At 42.3% G+C, this 21731-nt stretch overlaps 1 protein-coding gene across 1 annotated transcript; it reads right to left on the reverse strand.

Moving 5' to 3' along the window:
- Positions 1–239: 239 nt before the first annotated feature.
- Positions 240–19229, reverse strand: caln2 (calneuron 2). Its single transcript, XM_041952866.1, has 5 exons — positions 19112–19229; positions 13917–14060; positions 11155–11267; positions 3688–3841; positions 240–367 (listed from the first exon to the last, which is right to left on the reverse strand). The coding sequence occupies exons 1-5, from the start codon at positions 19227–19229 to the stop codon at positions 240–242; spliced, it is 657 nt and encodes a 218-aa protein (XP_041808800.1).
- Positions 19230–21731: the final 2502 nt, after the last annotated feature.

A 21731-nucleotide genomic window follows, 5' to 3' on the forward strand; every position in this document is an offset into this window, starting at 1 on the left:
CTTATAAGTCCAGTAACTCTACATGGTGACATCTTCAATGCAAAGCAGTCATATCATTCTTCATTTCACTCACATTGTCTGCTTCTGCAGGTTCAAATTAAACTTAAAAAAAATAAAATAAAAACTCAACTGATTGTTTAGAGAAGTGCTTGGGTTGTGGCTGGTCCAGCTTTGGCTGCAAAGACAAGATGTGAGGTCATGGCTGTTCTGTTCACTCCCCATGCTCACAGTGCAATTGGTTACTCCATGCCGTTTCGCAACATCTGATTGGCTGCGATGAGCATGACACTGATGATGAAAGCCATGGCGAAGGCGCAGATCAGGCTTTTCCTGACGCACGTCTGCCGATTCTTCTTCTTGGGATGGACTGAGAGGAGCGAAAGAGAGAGAGAGAAAAGGGAACGAGTTTCTACATGTAATTCTTTAGCCCCCTAATCAAATAAAACATTCGGTTTAAACAACAGTCTAGAAACAAAACAACTCTGCTGTACATCAATTACAAAACCATGTGGTTATGTACCGTCTTTTCAGGCAAGTATGCAACATTAAACAGGAGTCAGTGGAAGAATGAACTCATGCTCCTTTGAAAAAAAGCTAAAAAAAACAACCCTGCAGAATGATTAATAAATTTGATAGACATTTGCATAATCCTTAAAATCTCTTCTGTTGTGCCTATATGATATGTATAAATGGAGAGTGATACTATGCATAAAAGCAGTAACATGCATAAAAAATCAGATTCATGAATTGAAATTGAATTTTAACCTGTTTCTCAAGGTGCACCTCTGTTCTTTGACCCAAAACAAACACAGATGAAACAGCAGCTAAACTTTCTTGTTTGCATGTTTTGTCTTATTTCTGTGACCCAGATCATCAATGGAAGTGTCTCCAATGTAAAAATGATGAGGACATGAGAGACCAAACTGGTTCTAACACTCTCTATGCTGCAGCAACAACAAAGACAACAGAAGTGAGGTGGAACTTTTGTTCTGATACCTATCTGTGTTGGCTTAAAGCCCCCCCACACCCCCCAAAAAAAGACTTAATCTCTGGAGGTTGAAAGAGGGAGAGGAGAAGAGACAGATGTGTCCTCCAACAGGCCTTGCAGCAAGAGCAACAACCAAAAGTTTCCTCTCTGTCAGGCCCCTTGTCTCAGTTTGTAAGAATCACACGCTGCATCAATAAATCAAGTCAGATCTCTGAGTTGTGGATCTAAGAGGGACTGTAAAAGGCGTTGAAGTCCCTCTGGACAGGAAGAAGATGGGAAGGAAGCGTGCATGAAAGAGGGAAGTTGAGGATGTGGGTAGAGGGTTAAATGTGGGGAGCCACACAGCTGTTCTTTACAAGGGAGGGTCTGTGCTCTCTTCTTTATCCCTCCCATGCCTACTTCTCCTCTTTAAACATCTTCCTACTGTTCTTATTTCTCACCCCAACTCCACGTCACACCCTTCCCTCAACACCAGAAACTTTGTGAAAAAGAGTGCCAAGCCAGCAGTTCCCTGATCCCTTCTTTAGCCTCTTATCTCCTCCTTCACTGTCCCTTCGTCGCTTAGTTTCCACACTTCCTCCCGGCTCTCTCTTTTTAGGACTCCCCGAGACTGTGGGCCAGTACCCAATGGATTCATTAAGACTTTCTCGGTTTTCTAGTATGTTTGATCTGTCTTTACCTTTGTCCTAGTCTGACTTGTGGATGTTTCACAAGTTTTTGTTTCCCTCTTGTCCCAAAGCAATTTAACTTCTTATGTCTCAAGAAAAATGTCTACTGTGTTTCACTCGTGCACAACAGTAGCAGCCCATTCCTCATTCCTGGCTTTGAAACTCAAAGAAATGCATGATTTCCCTTAGATTAATAGATTTCATCTGTTTTCATGAATATGCCTCAGCATTCTTGATCTTTCTCTCAGGATCACCAGCTGTGTGGATATTCATGTTGGTATAGCGGCAAATTGGAAATTGTACCGTGAATTTTTAGAAAATCGTTGAGTGAGTTTTATGCCTAAAAGCGATAAGTTTTCAATCACCCCCAACTATACACATTGTCTTTTCCATTTTATTCTAGCTGAACCACGACTTCAGAGGACGTTTTCTTCTGCCTCTGTGCAATCTGACTTTTCTTAACCTTTCTTCTTGCTTTCACACTCTACAGTATTTTCCTGCTCTATCTCCTATCTTACTCCATTGTTGTGGTAGATTAAGTTAGTGGTGTAGACTTGTGCTTTAATCAAGTGGGATTTTATAATCAAGCCATCCATTCATGTCAAAATGTGTGTGTCTGGATGCAGCAATAGGTTTGTGAATTTGTTTTTTTTTTTTGTCTACAGTTTAACCATAATGAAGTAGTTTGTCATTTTGGGAAATAGGCTTATCTCTGAGAGTTAAATGAAAGGATCGATACCACTTTTACATCTGTGCCCTAAGTATTGAGCTAGAGCCAGGAGGCCATCATCTTATATGGACTGGAAACTCGGAAAGAGCTAACCTACAAATACAGGACTACCAAAAGCTCTAAAGCTCCCTAGTTAATATGTTCCATATTGTTGGTTCAATTCCTACACAAACAGAAATGATCATTTGTGGTTTTACGGTGATTTACATGCCGTATTTGTTTGAGGCTTGTCACTGTCAGGTTTCCAGACAATCAGCAGAGACAGGAAGTCACTACGTTGGCCACAACAAGAAGTTCCAGCGTGTTACCACCTTGAAAACTACAACTTGTAGTAATTACATTACATTACACTGTTTGTGTATGGATTAAATAATCACGCTAACCAGAATATATATAAAACTCTTAAGAAGTTCTGGTAGCCGCTTATTTGAACTTTGTAGTGAGCCAGGCTAGCTAGCGGTTTCTTCCTCGCCTGATAGCAGACTGAACTGTCATTTTATTTCATTCCATTCAGTCAGCCATGTAGTTGTATCCATCCTGGCCAATGGTAGAGAGAGCGAAGGGTATTCTTTTTTGCCCTAACCAATCAGCAGCGAGTAACGCATCGTTTCCATGGACATCATTTTCTGTTGATGCGAAAGTTGGTGAGCGGTTGCTAGGAGCGTTAGACGCCTTGTTTTCCACACCAATGAAAGTAATACGCCAAGTTAAGAGTTGTTATTGTTGAGTTAACATACAACAACCTGCAAAGTTGCACCTATCTCACCCAAGCTTGTCACCATTTTTCTTTCACAGTTATTTCTGGCTGTAGTTTGGTAGCTAGCTAGCCGTGTAGAAAGATGACGTCCCGGTTCTTCATCCTGCCAGCTCAATTCTTATTGGTCGACTAGCTCACATAAAAGACAAAACAGCCGAAATAGTACTCAATAAGCACAAGACCCGAGCTATTTGAAATGTTGTTAGAAAATTCTGGAAACAGGCTGTAATTAGCGTGTATATATAGTGTATACAATAGTGTATAATTGCCATTCTAGCCACACAAATATGAGAGTGGGATCAATTATTATTCATTTCATCTTATCTGACCTTCCGTAAATAGGAAAAACCCAAAAATAAAGGATTCCTTAAATAGTTTGATTAAAAATATTGTTCATTACTTGGATAAATATCAAGATAATCTTTTGGTCATACGGTTACTTAGCTCAATGTCAAATTACTGCATTAAATATCATAAGTATTACAGTGCAAAATGACTTGTTTTAAACACAGGTATTTATACCAGCAAAGAGCAGCCTCCTCACCTCCCTCATACTCAGGGCAGTTCCCTGAGGTTTCATTGAGGCTCTCCTCCTCGGTGATGATGATGTTCTCTATGTCCTTCATTGTCAGGTGGTCCCGGAAGGCGTGGAACAGCACCTGCTTGAGCTCATCCAGAGACAGCTGCTGCATGTCAAACTGCAGGGGCACACAACGATCAATGCAGAGACACAGTCATCCACAAACTGGCTTTTTGAGGACAGATAAATATAGACAATCAAAATGCGGTGTGAAATGTACAAGCTGCAAGAAATTATGGCATGTAATAATTTGTGCCTTATTTCCTAAATGTGTTATGTGCAGGTACAGTATGTAAGTAGGAAAGGTGCCATTTGTAATGTAATGGCAGCATGTGGGGCTATGCATCACTGGCGCTATTTTTGGGTGCCTGAATCAGTATGCAAACCTGTACGTGTGCATCGATATAGGTGGATAAACATATGCAAGCACAATTGGTTTATGGACGTATCAATTAAAATGGAAATACCAGTACATTTTCCTTGTAGGTGGTTGTATTCTCAGTTGTGTGTGCAAGTTAGTGTTTAAATTGATTTTTGAGGCTCTGACCAATAACTCACTTGAAGTCTGAATCTTAGCCTCTCTCCTATTCCCTGACTGCCCTTCCATAACCATCACATACATGCTGTCCCCCAGCAGATCCCTCCTACAATCCATAGGGGCGCATACACACACCATCCTGAAACCCACAGGATCTATGTCTAGATTATTTCCCTCACTGACAGCTTGGTTTAGCACAACAGATGGACATACTGAGGCAGGAAATGCAAAGAGAAAGAAAATAGGGGGTTGATTGATAGAGGAAGCAGAGATGCTGTAAGATGAGAAAACAGTATGGTGAGGTCAGAGAAAACGGAGATGAAAGGAGAAGAGGGAGACACGGATGGAGAAAACAGAACTGGCTGACAATGGAGGTACGGATGTGAGTTATGATGAGGACAGGGGACGCACATTTCAGCTGGGCAATGATAATCCTCCTGCTTTATAACAATGCATGTAAACCACTAAAAAAAGCATCTCTCATGCTCAACCAGCTTAGGTACAACAACAGATTTGATTCACCAAAGGAAAACTAGCTGATGAGAGGTTACAAACTGCACCACTAGTAGAACTGGGTATTGAACCTCATGTGACCATCGTTCAGGCTACGGACCTGACACTGAATGCCTCGTCAGGTTTGCAGTTTGCTTATTCTTTAAAGGAATAGTTTGACATTTTATGAGACATGCTTATTTGCTTTCTTACGGAGAGTTACATGAAAAGATTAATAGCACTTTCATATGTGTCCATTAAATAGACAACAATAGCAAGGAGTTCACTTAGCCTAGCATAAATTCAGTCGAAAACAGCTAGCTTGAATGTAACGAAAACTGCCTACCAACACCACTAAAGGTCACTAATTAACACATTACATTTTGTTTGTTTAATACAAAACTATAGTATAAAAAAGGTGTATTTGTACTTTTTGGGGGGTTCGTGTGTTGGGGAGTATTTCTTGGCAGGAAGCAGTTACTTGCTGGACTCTTGTTGTCACCGTGAGGTTGCCAGGCAACTAGACTTAACTCCAGCAGGTCACAGCTCCTAGCCAAGAAATTGTCCAGCACATAACACCACGTATAACTACAGCATATTGTTTTTATATATTAAAAAAAACAAGCTAACATGTTAATTAGTGCATTTTAAAGGTGCAGGTAGGCAGAATATTTTTTTTTTACCTTTGGAGCCAGGTTGCTTACAGTCTTTATGCTAAGCTAAGCTAACCATCTCCTGGCGGTAGCCTCGTATTTAACTGACATATATGGGACTCTCAGCAAGGAACCTAATACCCTTATATCCCAAACTGACTATTCCTGTAAGCGTGTATACTGATTTAAAACACAATTTTGTATATTTGTTTCATTGGGGCTCTTAAGTGCTTGTGTTTAGATAACAATTATTTAAGAATGATTTTGTGGAATTTTTTTTCAAAGTAAGGTATCAAAAACAGTCTTATTTTGGTATTGGAAACAAAACTCAGGTATTGTTCTGGTACCAGTATTGCATAAAATGTAAAATTTACCCCAGCGCTGTTTACTGTATTGGTGTTCTCTGTAATGTCAGATTACAACACTGCAAGCGGAACGTAACGAAGATATCGAAGCAATAATTCAGAGGCGTTGTGTCATCTACCACCAAACACACATTCTATGTATACGTAACACCTTTGAGATGGTTATTTATATATTTTCCATGTGTGCTTCTGTGTGCATTGATGAGCAACCAAGACACTCTGCAAATGCAATCTAACCATTCATGTTGCCTTCTCAGGTGATTTACAGTGCAATTATGAAAACACACATGTGGATTCATACACACACAAACACACACATTCACATGAACAAAGACACTTTACAACATTAATAGCAAACCTGGGATAAAATAAAATAAGAAGAGAATAATTTCAAACACACACTGATCAAATTGCGCATGTCTGGTTTTCTATCTCTTCCCCCTCTCAGACAGCTTTTTTCATTCTGGCTTCTTTTAATAGCAAACAAGCAAACGTGACAGAGAGGGGCACAACATACAGGATGCAGGACATTACAGAACCCTAAGTTGCAAACACCTTAGCCTGAGAGAGTAGAGTTGCCAACAAAAGTACCATTTATCCACCAAAATGTAAAGGTTGGAGGCTCCAAAGTTTGACTGACAGATTTTTAAAACATGGACTGACTCTATACAACAACTTCATCTCAGTAATTAATATTTTCTGATGCTGTTTAAGTTTGGCCTTCATCAGTAATGTTCACAACAATCAGCTGCAAAACTAATAATGATTACTTTTACCTATATTTAAAATTCTTCTATTACATATGTGATAATATTTCAATTTCTATGGTCAAACAAAAATACAGATTGGACCTTTAACTCCTCTGACTCATGCAACCTTGTGTGGCACTCCAGGGCAGAGAAACAGGGAGTGGCAGCTGCATTTGTGGGGCCTGAGCTGCCTGATTTCTGCTCTCCTTCTCGCAAAAGCTGTCTGTGCCTGGATTGGATGCTTGGAAATGGTGGAACAACTCTTCGGACTGCAGCCGCAGGACAGACAACATGACAGCTCAGAGCGGGAGCAGGGGGAATGTACAATGTTCCTGTCTGTCTGTCTGAGGGGGGAAAAGCCACAGCGGAGCCGCTACCTGTTACCAACCAGCAGAGTGATTTCTCCCTCTGCCCGGTCTCTGAAGGACATCCACAGAAACACACACACACACACACAGGGTGATGAACAGAGGATGCAAAGGCTCGAGAGTGTGGCTGTCAGAGCATTTTGTCTTTCACTGAATGAACTCATATATGTGTGTACTTGCGTGCGCCTGTGAGCGTGCGTGTGACAGGAAAACAGCAGGGGATGGTGAGCAGTGACCGGTGACATACTGACAGAGCCAGGACACATCAATCAGAAGAACAGGTGCTTACACGCCGTCCCTCCCGTCTAATCCTGCCTGCCCTCGCGCAGAAAAAGCTTGTTTCGTCAGTCGTCCACCTGCTTTGTCTCCTGACCCTTCTCTAAAAAGTCACCCGGAGTGACAACCTGAAAGTATTGTTTCTTTTTTCCTGCACTTGCTTTCTACCATTTTTCCTGCCTAACAGCAGTGCTGTCAGGGTTAGTTTGCACCTTCAAGTTCAAGTGAAGTTTCTGTGTTTCTCTTGGAAAACAAACCACGTTTGTACCAAAGTGCTTTAACCAAAAGCAAAAGGTGTATACACACAGATGCACACAAATACAGACACACACACACACACACACACACACACACACACTCAGAGGACACATGGTAGTAGAAACCTGCAGGTAAGATAAGTTATTTTTAACAAGGACAGCAGAGGCTACAGCCAACCACAAATGAATAATAGATAAATTAGATCCACAGAAACAGAATCAGTCACAGTTGTATGTGATGTAATGAGATTCCTAAAAATATCACCAGATTTTGTCACTCTGAAGGAAAACGTTCAGCAGAGGAGGCCCTGCCCCCGTCACTTTTTAGACACCAGTGTTAAAATAATTGCACTGCTAGTACTCCACTTCACAAATCCACCAAATGGCAGTTATTATGTAACAGGGACACACCATGTTTCAAATTACTCCACATTTGGCTTCTCTGGTCATCAGTATGAACACTGCAGACTGTCTCAGCAGATGCAGGTGACAGTGATGAGCCATCACTGCTCGACTATTTCATTCTGCCTTCTTCCTCCTTCTTTTCAGTCTGTGCTTTTTATTGCCAGAAATATTGATACTGGAGGTGGTCGAGCTAAAAAACAACTTAATGGTAAAAAACTTTGATAAAAACTTGTAACCTGATGTAACTTTTGTAATGTAACTTTTGACACGAATAAGTGCAAACTGGATTGTACAACTCAAGCAAATACGGAGTCTACCTTTTGATTTTCTCATTGGCTGCCTGGAGGGACATCAGTTGTTAGTTTAGCTGTATGACAAGTGCTTCTCTCATGTCTATCTGTTCAATATGAAGCTGGAACCATGAGATGGATATCTTATGTTAGCATTAAGAGTGGAAACAGGGCCATTTCTTGGCCCGGTGCAGTAACATCAGGATGCTTGGTCTTCACTGTGAGATTGTCAGGCAGCCAGCTGAGACTACAGGAAGTCACTGCACCTGCACAAGAAATAGTCCAGCACTCAACCCTCATACAACCGCAACTTTTGCTTTTTACACTTCAGCTTTTCTACCAATTAAAACAACCTGTGACGTGTTAATTAGTGAGCTTTAGAGGTGCTGGTAGGTGGATTTTGTTACTGTTAGACAGCTAAGCTAACCGTCTGCTGGTGGTAGATTCATTTTTACTGTACAGACATGAGAGTGGTTCCAATCTGGTCAATATCAAGTGTGTGTCCCAAAACGGTGAATTATTCCAAACAAGTGGTTTTAGTATACAAGCATATAACCAATGCTACAGCATGAGTATTCAAGTATTGAACGCTCTGGTTGAAAGTTTCAAGCCTGTTTCACCTCTGACTGCACCTAGCATCAGTGATATGAGGTGGTGCATCTCAACATCACTGCAGCAAGGTGAGAAATTATACCTGTGGAGGTCAAGTCAAGTCAGCAAAGACCCTAACCCTAACCCCTAATCTCCAGAAAGATTTCTAACATACATTAAGTTACTCATTAAGTAGGTGACGCATGATCGTGGTAAAGGGGGTTCAACAAGCTTTGGTGGTCTTGGTGGTGGCAGCCGCTCAGGTAGTAGAGCAGGTAGGGTATTTATTGTGGGGTTGGTTCAATCACTGATCTGTTTGTTATGTCAACTGTCTTTAAGCAAGAAGTTCAAAACTGTTGTGTGTCGCCCCGAAAGACAAAACGCATCCTTCAGATAAATGTAATGTATAATAGCATTTTCCAGCTATTATAAAACTAGAGGAGATTCGGCAGGCTTCCGTCCTGCACTCTCTCAGCGCAAACATGTTTTTATAGACTATAAACATTGTTATGATATTGGCTTTAAAAAATGTACTGTAGCTTAATTTGCAATGGAAGAGCAGGTGCTTCCTTTTTCAAACCTAATTTACTGACTGTCAGCAGAAACGTGGTAAAGTCAGGTTATTTCAAAGCAGATCTCTAAATCTCCTCGAGCTTTACTCAGGCTGTGCTACAGTCGAAAATAAACAGGAAAACAGGGATGTCTTCAGCAGTACATTGAATCAAACAAGATGGGGAACAATCACAAGCACGCGCAAAATGTATCCAACACACGCACACACAAATGCATACGCAGAACGAAAATGTGATTGCACACGGAACTTGGCAACTCCAGTCTCCCCAATGAAGTCAATCATTATACATCTCAGTGTGCGAGGATATTATCTGAACATACTGAACTGAGTCATTATGGCCCACCATGATGTGCCTCCTTCTCTTCCATCTTTCTCTTTCAAACACAATGACTCTCCCTGTCTTCCTGTCTCCCTCTGAGCTCTGTGAAATATAAACAGACACACACGAAATGCTGCTCTCAGAGTCCTCAGAGACACACTTCCTCCCACCATTTCACCCCCCTCCTCCTCTCTCTTCCTCCTGCTCCTACTCGCTCTTCCTATATTTTTTTTTCTGCTCTCTTCTTTCATTGCTCGCTCCCTCTCTCCTCTCATTTTCCCGTTTTTCCCCTGTTTTCTTTTGGTTGGTGTCTCTTTGTGGGAGGAGAACATTTGAAATCACCCCTGAGACGCACACCGTCTGCGACCTTCATGAATCACAGTCTGTCGTACCTCTTCTTTCATTTTCTCCCACTCTCCTCCTTTGTGGTTTTCTTTTATATGCCTGCATCTTTATGTGGGGCAATCCCCCGCACCGCCACCACCACCCTCCCCATCCCCACATATTGTCCAGCTCCCCTCTCTATTCTCTCATCTCTCCCAGGCTGGCTGGCACTCTGGAGTCCGTCTTGCTCCATCTTCCTTCATAGATGCAATGCGGCTCATTTATAAAAGGTGTTTTATTTCACACAATTTAGAAAGAAATTATCTTGATGTGTTTTTTTTGCATTCATTTAGATTGTTTTCTGATGTGTGAATGGCATAGTCGTTTTTTTTTTTAAATAATGTTTTCTGAAGTGAAATCTAGGATAAAGAGCATCTATGTAAATGTGTGTAACCTGAAACAGACACACACCTCCTCATTTCAGTGAGTCACCCTCTAAATGTTTCTCCCCTCATTTGACTCAAGGAAATCAGAGAAGCGCTTCCTGAGAGCTGTCACCCTGCTCAACCAACCGTCCTCGTACTCAACACACACACACACGCTCTCCAAATGATGCACTTTTCATTATTGTCGCATGTCTTACCTAAGAGCCCCCCCCCCCCCCCCAAAAAAAAAAACACTCTGAGAGGAGCAAATTTTCTGTCCAGAACAATTTTCAAAAACAAAGGAAGCGCGTTCAAAAGCATGTAGATGAGCTGCAGCCTTAATCACCACTGGGCCTAGTTTGGACCATTGAAAACACGCAGGCTCAGACTTTCCACATAAAGGGGCACATCCCTGCAATCTTTATTATGGTAATACCTCCTGCAACAGTGTGAATGATAAACACACACACACACACCCGAACCCAAAAACATACACATACTCGCATAAAGAAACACATGTAATTCTCAGCAGGTCTCTTTTCCCTTCAAGGCGAAAAAAAAAGTCTCTGTTATTGTCAGGCAACAGAAGACACAGGTGGGGCGTATGAGAGTGTGTTTTGGTGCATGTGTGTATTTTTGAAGTGGGTGTGCGCCTGCGTGGGGGAACCTGCAGAAACTAGGGCTGTGCTTAAGGATGACTACTGAAATACACAGTCAGAGTAAGAGAGAGGAGGCGTAAAGGATGGAACTGATAAATGACGAGGACTGTGAGCGATGAGAAAAAGACTCCGGCTTTGCTTTTCACCTGCCAGAAGATGTTGTCGATGGTGTTGCCCAGGAATCCTTCTCTGTTGTCAGACGACAGCAGTTTGGGTCCCAGTATCGTCATGAACTCCTCAAAGTCCACCTGGCCGTCCCCTGCGGGGAGACACACACACACAGATACACACAGACACACAGACACACACACACAGAAAGGCAGAGAGACAGACCGGGACAATAGAAAATCAGATACAGAGACTGGAGGGTTGGCAGACCGGAGCTAAATAATGCATTATATGCTGAAGTTTACTTGCTTGCCGAAACAAAGAAAAGCGCCGTGAGACAGATCAACAGATGGAAGTGCCCCCATCCATGACAAACACCCATGCATCATCACCGCTAATTCACCTTTCAAACAAGGTGCGCGCACCTGTGCAAGTGCGTGCGTGCACCTGTGCAAGTGTGTTGGTCTGTGTGCGAGTGATTGTGGGACGGTTTGTTGCCATTGAGGGAACATTTAGCTAATTTAAATTCAAAGGAGACAACTTGTGCTGGCATTATATATTCTACTGCTGCATGTTGTTGGAGACAGCAATCAACAGGCAGCGTCCCGTGGAATTAACATCTCCACTACAGCTTGTATTATATACTGAGTATATATTGCCAATATTGATATTACCACCAGTTTGCAGTGTTGTGTAATATTCTGTTTACTGTTTATCATAATAAGTAGCATATCTGACGCATTAGTTGTCTGCACAAGCCTCAGTGTTAGTACTGGTAGTAGGATAACACTTTATTTTATGGCTCTGCAATTTCTGAATAGTTTCCAAGAACATTCCTTGAAAGAACTATATAATTTGGTAGTAATTACAGGGAAAAAAGAGACAATCTTCAGTTGGTACTCGTGCAATAAATGAATTCTAATTAATTGCTGTGTAACTTAGAGAGCATTTAATTCCAGTAGTGCACAGCAGGCCAGCTGAACATGCAAAAATGTGAACGTTTTAAACACACAATTTAACATGTATGGAGGATTTTTCAATAGCTGTTGCTGTACTCTGAAGAAATTTCTTCCCCCTCCACCGAGATTAGTGCCAAATTACACAGTTCTTTCCAGGAAATGTCTTGGAAACACTTAAGAAATGCAGACTCTGAAATGAAGTGTTACCTTGTAATACAGCATATTATTGGTATCAAACAGCATCAGCTCTCTGTTCTGAAACCTGACTGCAGCTCCTCAAAAAATGCAGCTTTAAATTAACATAACATAATCTTACATTTTAAGACTACTTTGCATAAAACCTGGATAAGAAGGCAATGCCAGAGATCAGCGGATTAAGATTTCTGAAGGAGGGATTTAATCAAACTAAAATGGAAGGAGTCTCTGTCTGTATGTCCTTCGATTTCCTCCACGACCCTTCATCCCATCAACTTCACACTTGGTGGGTGTATTGCTAAGGACCCAAGGAAGTGCAGTGTGCTCTTGAGTTCTACAGGACGTATCTATTATTAGTGCATTACTACCACCAACAGCACACACTGTGTAGTGTATTGAGAAGGAAGCCCTATTAAGTGTCAGTGCTGGGTACATCTCGCTCTCCGTCGCTCACTGCAGAACATTTAAGAACAGATGAAGGAAGAGAGATGGGAGATGTCACATTCTAGCTCAAAGATCAAAGATATGTGAGTTTGCAATTTGTTTTTTGCTGAACTCAAACAGTTCAAGTATAAGCGATGTAACTTTTGGAATGAAGGCTTCTGTTTCTGGAAATAGCCTGATCTCAAACAGCTAGCAATGAAAGACATCAGTTCATTATCTCATGTTTCTATTTAGATGAAGAATATTTTAGCTTGCTAATTATGTTGAAGCGCAGCGTCAGTGTGAAGCTGTTTGCATGAGCGGCTCTTGAAGCCAATCAGTCGGCCTGTTCCAAACGGGCACGTTTTGAACGAGCAGTGCACTAGAATTGACATCAAATCAGCCATCTGAAGGGCTGCGCAGGACGCTACCACCTGATAATAATTGCCATTCTTAAACTCATTATGCCTATGACCGCATTCAGTGCTTTAGCAGTGACGACATCGAGATGATAGAAGTCAGAGGTGGAGGATTTTAAGAGCGATGCTGTTTCTCCTCAGAACAAACGGCAGCGCTGCTCTCAGACAGTCGGACTACTCATGGAGGCAAAAGCAAAAAGCTTTTAGCTGTGACCTTTGATATTTACCGCAAGCTGCGAGCTGAATCAAGAGCAAGCAGATAAGAACCAGCTCAAAGATTGACTGGCTTGTTTGCGATGCAGGGACTGCTTAGGAGTAATTGCAATCCTCTGTGAATTTACAGGCAGGGCTGGGGTTTAAGGAGCAGGAGGGGACAGGTTCTCTCTTTATTGTCTCTGGGGGAATCTGCTTTTTGACAATTGACCACCTGCTGCTCTTGAGGCAGTTTAGAAACAGTTTTTGCAGGAACACTTTGAAGGAAGCCCCAATTCAAAATCCCATTTTGCCTCGAGCAAGTGAAAGAGGCATTAAGTTCTGCGTTTTTGGCATCAATTAATGTTTTTCATTTACATCACATTAAAATTCAACACATAAAAATATTCACACGGCTTGCTTTCTTTGAAAGGAAAATAGTCTTCTACAAGCTTGTACACAACCTATTTTAATATAGACAACAACAATAAACAAGCATGATGCACAAGCAATATATGTTAAATAGCCACACATTTGTCCTTTTATGAAGAGGTGCTTGTTAGCATGTGTGCGTGCATGCACCCAAGTGTGTGTCCTTATGTAGCGCCTCACCGTCCATGTCCAGTCTCTGCATGATGATGGCCAGCTCCACTTCGCTGGGCATGTAACCCAGGGAGCGCATGGCCATGCCCAGCTCCTGTTTGGAGATGAAACCATTCCCATCACGATCCAAAACACGAAACGCCTCACGGATCTCTGCACGACAAACACACAACATATCGCTGTACATTCCTGTCCCTCTTAACCGCAACGGATCATTTCATGTCAGTCTAATACATAATTCTATAGACAAGCAGCATTTTATGCAGAGTTTTTATTTTCTATGTGAAGTTAAATGTGTGATTTCTTCGTCCTGTTGGTGCTGATTTGTGGCTTCCTGGTTAGTTTGGGACAAGGCTGGCAGGTGTGGTGTGAGATGTGAATGAGTCTTTCATTTCTCCTTTACTTCGTCATTTATTTCCCTCTCCTTGTTTTGGATGTGTCTTAAAGGTCAGAGGCTCATCACAGCAGATGAAAATATTGGTTCATCTTTATTCTTTATTGCCATTAAAAACCCAAGGCCAGGACTTCATTAATTAACTGACTCTTCAAGTCTTTCCTGTGTGTGTGTGTGTGTGTGTTTGCTGAACAGACGAGTTTCTTTATTTCATTCATTTCCTTTTATTCATCCACATTTGAGAGGTGACTGACTTTCTGAAACATGTGTCATGCTATCAGAAGATTTTCTTTTCATTTTCACTGCACAGGTGCAATAATCCTGACTTGAAATGTTGTTTTCTTCGTTTTTTTGTCTTTTTTTTTTTTCAAATTGCCTCCTTGACATTCTGCGTGTTTGATCTTCATGTTCCTGCGTCACGTCTGCTATCATTCCCATGTCTACACCGCTCGAGTTACACTTCACATCCTGTGGTCCTGTGAATAATGACTGTTGTCTCTTGGGGGCAAAGGTAGAAATAGCGTGATGTTGTCACACAGCGCAAAGCCTCTCATGGAGGAGGTCGCGGTGGAAGGTTAAGTCATCAAACAGTGTGACACTGGAGAAAGCTGTTTGCATCCCGTCTCTTACCTCTGTTCAGCATTGGATTCTTCTAATCATTCCCACAATCATTCTCTTATCCTAAAGCGGTTGCAATCAAATTTTATATGGATTAAAAGACTACTTGTATGCAGAAGGGGCCACTTGTATCGATAGACTCAGAGAATTATCACCTGACTCTGCGGTTTCCCCCAGCTGTGCAGAGTTTCAGCTCATTGTTTTCATTTTCCAGCTGACAACTTTACTGTTTTTGGTGTTTCCAGACTGTTTTCAGTGTAAAAAGCCCTAACAGCCCACTGCAGACTACCTGCTTAGCACCAAACAGCAGACAGACACATTAATGACTAGCTGGTGAACATCGTGAACACAGCTAAAGAGCAAGTCTCTCCCCCCTCTGGAGGTGGTGGAGACCAAACTCAGAGCTAAGAGAGTCAATATTGGACTTACATTCATCAGGTGGCCAGAAACATGACTGCAAATGAATTCGTGACAAATGAATGATAATGTTGCTCAGTAACTGCTGGATGTGTAAATAAGCAACTGTTTGCTAACATGTTCACCATATCAACAGTGTTGTGTTTACAGCTAATTGCACTCCAACGAGGACGCTGATCACAATCACAAATACTCATCTCTAACCATAACAAAGCTGTCTTGACAACAGGGCCACCAGATCAGAAAATGCTGATATGTGTCGACTTGGAGGGCAACGACAAGCGGCCTACTTGCTTTTTAGATTGGTGCAATTGCTGATTTTAACAAGGTGTAACCATAGAAATGGCAAGACTTAGACAGTGCTGCAGTTGTATGATTGTGTCGTCAGCCTCATAAAATCCCAGAATACAACAGTGAGCCATCAGATGGTGTCAGTGAGAAGGACTAATCCATGAGATGAAATCAATGATTAACAGGTTTTAGCAGGTAGATGGTGCTGGAAGGTGCTTCCCTGGTGCTGATAACAGGCTTTCCCATTAACAGGAAGTGCTGCAGCCTCTCTCACAGGCAAATCAAGGTGAGGGTGATCTCCCACCCTCCCTTTCTCTCCCTCCCTCCCTCCCTCTCGCTCTCCTTCCTTGTCTCTCTTACATCTTTATATATTTATTGTATTTTACGAACCCCGAGGGGCCTGTACCAATCTCTCCACACAGCACAATCACCACCAGTATTGCCAAGAGCATTTCCGACTCTCTCCTCCCACATAAAAGGCTTCCTTCTAACTTGAAATTGTAAGTAAACGCACACAGCTATCTGTTCGTGCAGCACAATTACTCAAACCTCTGAGGACCATCTTACAACATACTCTGGTCAATCTCTGGCTAATTACTTGTCAATCAGTTGGTACTCTCTGAGTGGGGGGTGGAAGGGGAGGAGGCGGAGCTTCGGGCTGGGGTGGAGGTGGTCGAATTTATCGACCTGATAAAGACAACAGGGACAGGAAAGACCGTGCAAGTCTTTATTCAACATCTTTGACAGGCGAGCACTCCATTTTTTCTGCGTATCTCCACACTTCAGGGGTGAGACAGGGTGTCATTTCAGCTGGCATTCGGCATTTGTGCAAATCTCTACAGGAGAAACACAATCGAGAAGAGTAATAGCCCGCTGCACGATGGAATTTAAATCACAATTTCCCAGAGACTAATCCTTTTCCTAACTTAAACGATGAATTTTACATGAAGTTCATCTCTCTGTGTCTCTCTCAGGCTGTGTGTCATTAATATTCTCGTCCTGACATGCTGCTCCTTCCTTCCTCTGTGTAATAAGTCCGTCTCAGATCTGCCTCCTATGTCTGTCTTTGCTCTGTCAGTTGCGTGAGAGCCGAAGTTCAGTCGCAGCCCCCATCTGAGCCTGTAAATATCCCCCACGGCTGATAACTAGACTCCAGCACCGTGCCACTGCCTCCCTTTGTCTCTCGCTAAATAAAGTGAGAATCAGAGGCGAGGGATGGGGAATGCAGGCTAGTGCACGGCCTCCCAAAACAAAGTGAGATGTATTTGTATGCGGCTCAACAGTAAGGGGTACATTTTCAATAGGGTACGAATGAGCTGGTACGTGATCTATTACTGTGCAATGTCTGTGTATGTGTGAGCGCGCGGCCCTGCCTGTGTGCGGCTGTGTATTACGAAGTCAACCCCCCAGGACCATACATGTTCTCACTGTGATTGATGAAACGCCTCAAAAGCAGAGAAAAGGATAGCGGCGATTCAACAGAGGGGTGATTAACTAGCCCTCTATCAGCGCTAACAGATGATCCTTAGAAGAACCTTCAGCGTCTCTCTGAAGTGGGATTAGGAGTTTTCAAGTGCTGGGAGCAAATACCACGGATATTTTGTCCACATCAAACAATCCCATTGGTTGCGTTGGATCTGTGGCTGACAGGGCCTAGATAATGCGTAATCATAATGTCTGGAGTCTAAGAGTCTAGATTCAATTTATATAATAGCTCTACATAGGTCCAAACTGCTTTACCCTTCTCACTGTCCTTGACAAACACAACACAGACAGAGGCCATCCGGACTAATGATGATGAGACGCTTCAGCCAATGCACCAGCTTCCGTGCACTGAAGCAACTGAAACTGGGTTGAGTCGAGTTGTGCGCAAGGGACATCGGATTAAAAGATTTATGAGACAAAGTACTTCATACCAGAGCTCATTCGAGCAAACTACAATAGGCCACATGTATAAACACAAACAAACAGCTTCAGTCAGAAACACACTCTCGTGCTCTCGGTCTTCACTTGGTGCAGGGATTACTGCAGCTGTTTCTTTCCCACCAAACCAACCCATGTCACAAATATGTGCACTCACTGAAGTGGAGTCTTTGTTTTCTGCAGCTCGTCATAAGCGGCACGTGTGAGGTTACCTCACAGTCTCACCTCAAATCAGGACCTACACATAATGCCATACAGAAGGGTTCAGGATCCCTCAGCTTGTGGTCTCTCTTGCATGAAAACTGCCACTCACTGTGCACACACTGAATAGACTGCATGAAAGTAAAACTCTCTCCTATCAGTTTTAGCCAAAAACTGCAGTTTGTTACTACTTGGGCTTTATTGTCTTAGCTCTGGTCATCCATTATGATGAATTCATACTCACCAAAGCAACTGAGGAGTTCTGGGAAAATTGCTTTTAATATTTAACAAGCAGTGATATTTGCATTTTAAATACCCCTTTATTTGGAGGTCATACTGAAAATGTATCTGTAATCAGGCTAATAATTCCTAATGCTTATGCACAAGAAAACTGCAGGTGTGCACAACTATGGCAAGTCCTGCGGGTCAAAGTGGAACCAGGAAGTCTGCATACTGTGATGGATGCTTCACAATGAACAGTTCAAACTGTTCCACCTTTGTTTTCTCTTCCAAATAAATTTGGCTGACCTGGGGTTTATTGCCTGCCTGTGAGCCAGTTCAAAAAATCTGATCCATCATACTTTTTGACCCACTGGAACTACTTTCAGCAATGCTTACTTTGGTGAGTACAATGTTAGTAGAACTCATACAACCAATAGCCCAAGCTACGAAACAAAGCCCATGTTATAATAAAAATCAAATTTTCTTTTAATCACAAGAGTGTTATGTGATAAAACACTAATATGAGTCCTCTTTGAAGTAGTCATGTTTAGACATTGTAGTAAAAAGATGTGGAAATTACACAGTAAATAGATAAAGAAAATCAAGAATTTAACTGTAATCTAACCAAAAACCTTTAAAGCCATGTGTGCTGATTGTAAAACAAATACTTTTGGGATGTTTACACACTGAACACATGGCTTTTCTTCAGCTCAGATTGTCAAAGTGCGGTTTTACTGTTGTACAGTCGATTTATCAGATGGAAACAGGCCTTTTTGAGAGCCAGTGGCATCAATTTTCACGGAAGATTGATCGTAAACTTGGATTAGGATACCAATATCAATATATTGGTGTCCTAATTCAAGCCTGGTCCAATATATTTTATTTCTGTTTCTTCATTCTAAGTCCTGTGACTGATTTTATTTCCTAAGCACCATAATTGGAAACCAATGCATCCAGTCAAGCTCTGACAAAATGGCTAAATGGAAAAACTTTTCCCTGGGAGGATTGGAGCGTTGTAACTGCATTGTTCCTGCAGTGAAACATTAATTGCTAATACCTCACACTTTACTCTGCAACCCACCTCACCTCCCACCCTCTCTCTTGCTCTCTCTCTCTCTCTCTCTGTCGGCACACTCACCTCCCAGCTCCTCTGTGGAGATGCTGGTGAGCTGGAAGGCTTCGCTGCCCTCCGTCAGGGAGCTGCTCAGGTAGTTGTCTGGATAGAGCAGGCCCGCCCGCACATGGTGGAATGGCATCTTCTCCCTGCAGAGTGCGCACACACAAACACACACACAAACAAAGAGTCTAAATAAACCTTGCATGTATGTACTTGAGCGAGAAAACTACAGGTAAGAAAGGCTGTGCGTGCATGTGCATTCAAACCCAGGGTATCAGCACGGTCAGGAGCCCTTTTTAGAAACACAATCTCCTGTGGAGGGAACATTGTTCCTTCCACTCTGCTAATGCTCATTTCTGGGAGAAACCGCTGTCTACTCGTGGCACAATCACAGTGACAAATTATGTAATCACATTATAATTCAATGGAGTCACCAAAAAAAACCATTCCACTGTTATTGTTCTGATAAATACCATCAGAGTACAATCAGGAACTGTATTATCTAGCAATCATTCTCTCGCCGTCTTTCTCCCGCTCGCTCTTTGTTCAGCCTCAGTCCACAGAGGAAGCGCACTAAAGTCCTGTCACACGCTATCGTTTCTTATAACCCCCCATCAGATCTCCTGACTTCCTGTCCCACCAGACAATCCTCACCGCCACCCAGCACCCCACCAAGAGACACCAGGCCTTGACAGGGCATCAATCAGCAACAGCCCAATGATGTTGCGTGATCAGAGCGATGCATGAGTGTTGCCCCTCTGAGGGGCTTTCCTGTGTAATATTTTGACACTTTGGCAGTGTGCTTCATGTGATATTCCTGCCAAACACATGCTGAACTGAAGTGAGCCGAGGTGAGGGAGAGACAGAAAGATAGGAAAAGGGAGGGAGGGAGGAAGAGATAGAGATCCCGGGAGTATTTCGTGAGCGTGCCGCTGCCAGACAGGAGAGATAGAGAGAGAAGCGGGGATGTCTCTGTCACAAGAGACATCGTCCAAGTATAAACATCCACTCTCCTCTCCTCTCCTCTCCTCTCTTTTCTTTTCTCCTCTCCTCTCCTTTCTCCTCTCCACTCCTCTCCTTTCCATTATTTGAGACTTGAATCCTCTGTGGATCTTGGAATTAGAGCCAAGGGAGGCAAAGGACACGGACTGAGCGTAAAGACAAAGAGAGTGTAAAAGGTTAAGAGCCGGGGGATAGGTGCAAGTCAGCTCTAGTGATCTGTAGAGGACACCAGGTGTGAAAGTGGCTCCGTGTGTGCATTAGACAGGGACAGACAGCAAACAGTGTGTGTGTGCAGAGAAGTGTGTATGTGTGGATATTCAGTCCTCAGTCCATCTGCTCCTGGTTCTACTCTTGTCCCACCTGCACTTCGAATAGACTCAACATGTATTTGCTCTGCAGACACGAGTTTCAGCCAACAAAATGCAAACACATGCTAAGCTCTCATTGTCGGATCACTGTCATGGTGGCTAATGTTAGCTGATGGTAGCAACTAACTAAAACTGACAGTGACTCTTCTCTACTATAGTTTATACACTGAGCTTTATCATTTTTTTTCCATAGTTACCGCTCCCTGCCACCTTGGCTGCTGTTTAGCAAAAATGACCTAGTCTAGCTTTAAGGTGCCAAGTGAAGCATGTTACCATCAGTGAATCAGATTTTAATTAATTTGGAGATTTAACTAAATTAATAAATAAGACCTTTTTCTCCAGACAGACATGAAGCAACAGGTTTGTGTGCATGTATGAGGCTGGATGCTTTTTCTAATATGTTTTTTTTTTTTCTTCTGGTGGTGACTTCAGGTGTGCCAGTACACATGCATATGATTGAGTGGGAATATGTGCATATTGCTTTTTGCAGTGCTACGTTTGTGTGTTGCATGTGCAGATACACCAGATTTATACATATGAGTGATTTATATCTGAGGGTGCTTCTGCAGAAATTGTAAATTAATGAATCCGTGCGCATGTTGAAATTCCTGTGGGTGCCTTATTGCATGCATGCCTATAACATGCATGTACCTGCAGATGCTGGGAACATGTATGCATATGATGTACAATTTCGGCGGCGGTGGGGACAATTGAGCAGAAGAGAATGATTTTTTTTTTGTACACTGTATACACAGTTGTTCAATATGTATCAGTGATGTGTTGTGCATTTACAAATGAATATATTTATGGAAGAAAAGACTAAAGCAAGGATTGCAAAAATGAAAAAAAGAGTCACGATTCAAAATGATGAACATTTAATGGCTGTTCAATAAATAAATTCCCTCAATTCTTCAACTCTTCAAATTCAACAGGACCCAGCAATTATTTAATAAGTGGACAAATTAATAAGACATATGATATGAAATTAATATGAGAATGTATTTTAACAGTCCATCTGCTCTCACAATTGTTCCCCTGACAGAAACACCCACTCACTCATGGCAAAAACCAGCAGACGCACATACACATACATCAAACTCAGTCACACGCTGATTCTTTCTCCTTTTTTCTCCCCTCTCTCTCACTCACTCCCTATTTTTCTCCCATATATTTTTGGATTGTGCTTTTTCTACTCGTGAAAACACAGACTGTTGTCACAGAGACGGACATGAAAGCTGACAAGGACAAGCTTTAGCAGAAAACCTCCATCT

This window comes from Chelmon rostratus, chromosome 14, assembly GCF_017976325.1.
Source record: "Chelmon rostratus isolate fCheRos1 chromosome 14, fCheRos1.pri, whole genome shotgun sequence".
Classification (NCBI taxonomy): domain Eukaryota; kingdom Metazoa; phylum Chordata; class Actinopteri; order Chaetodontiformes; family Chaetodontidae; genus Chelmon; species Chelmon rostratus.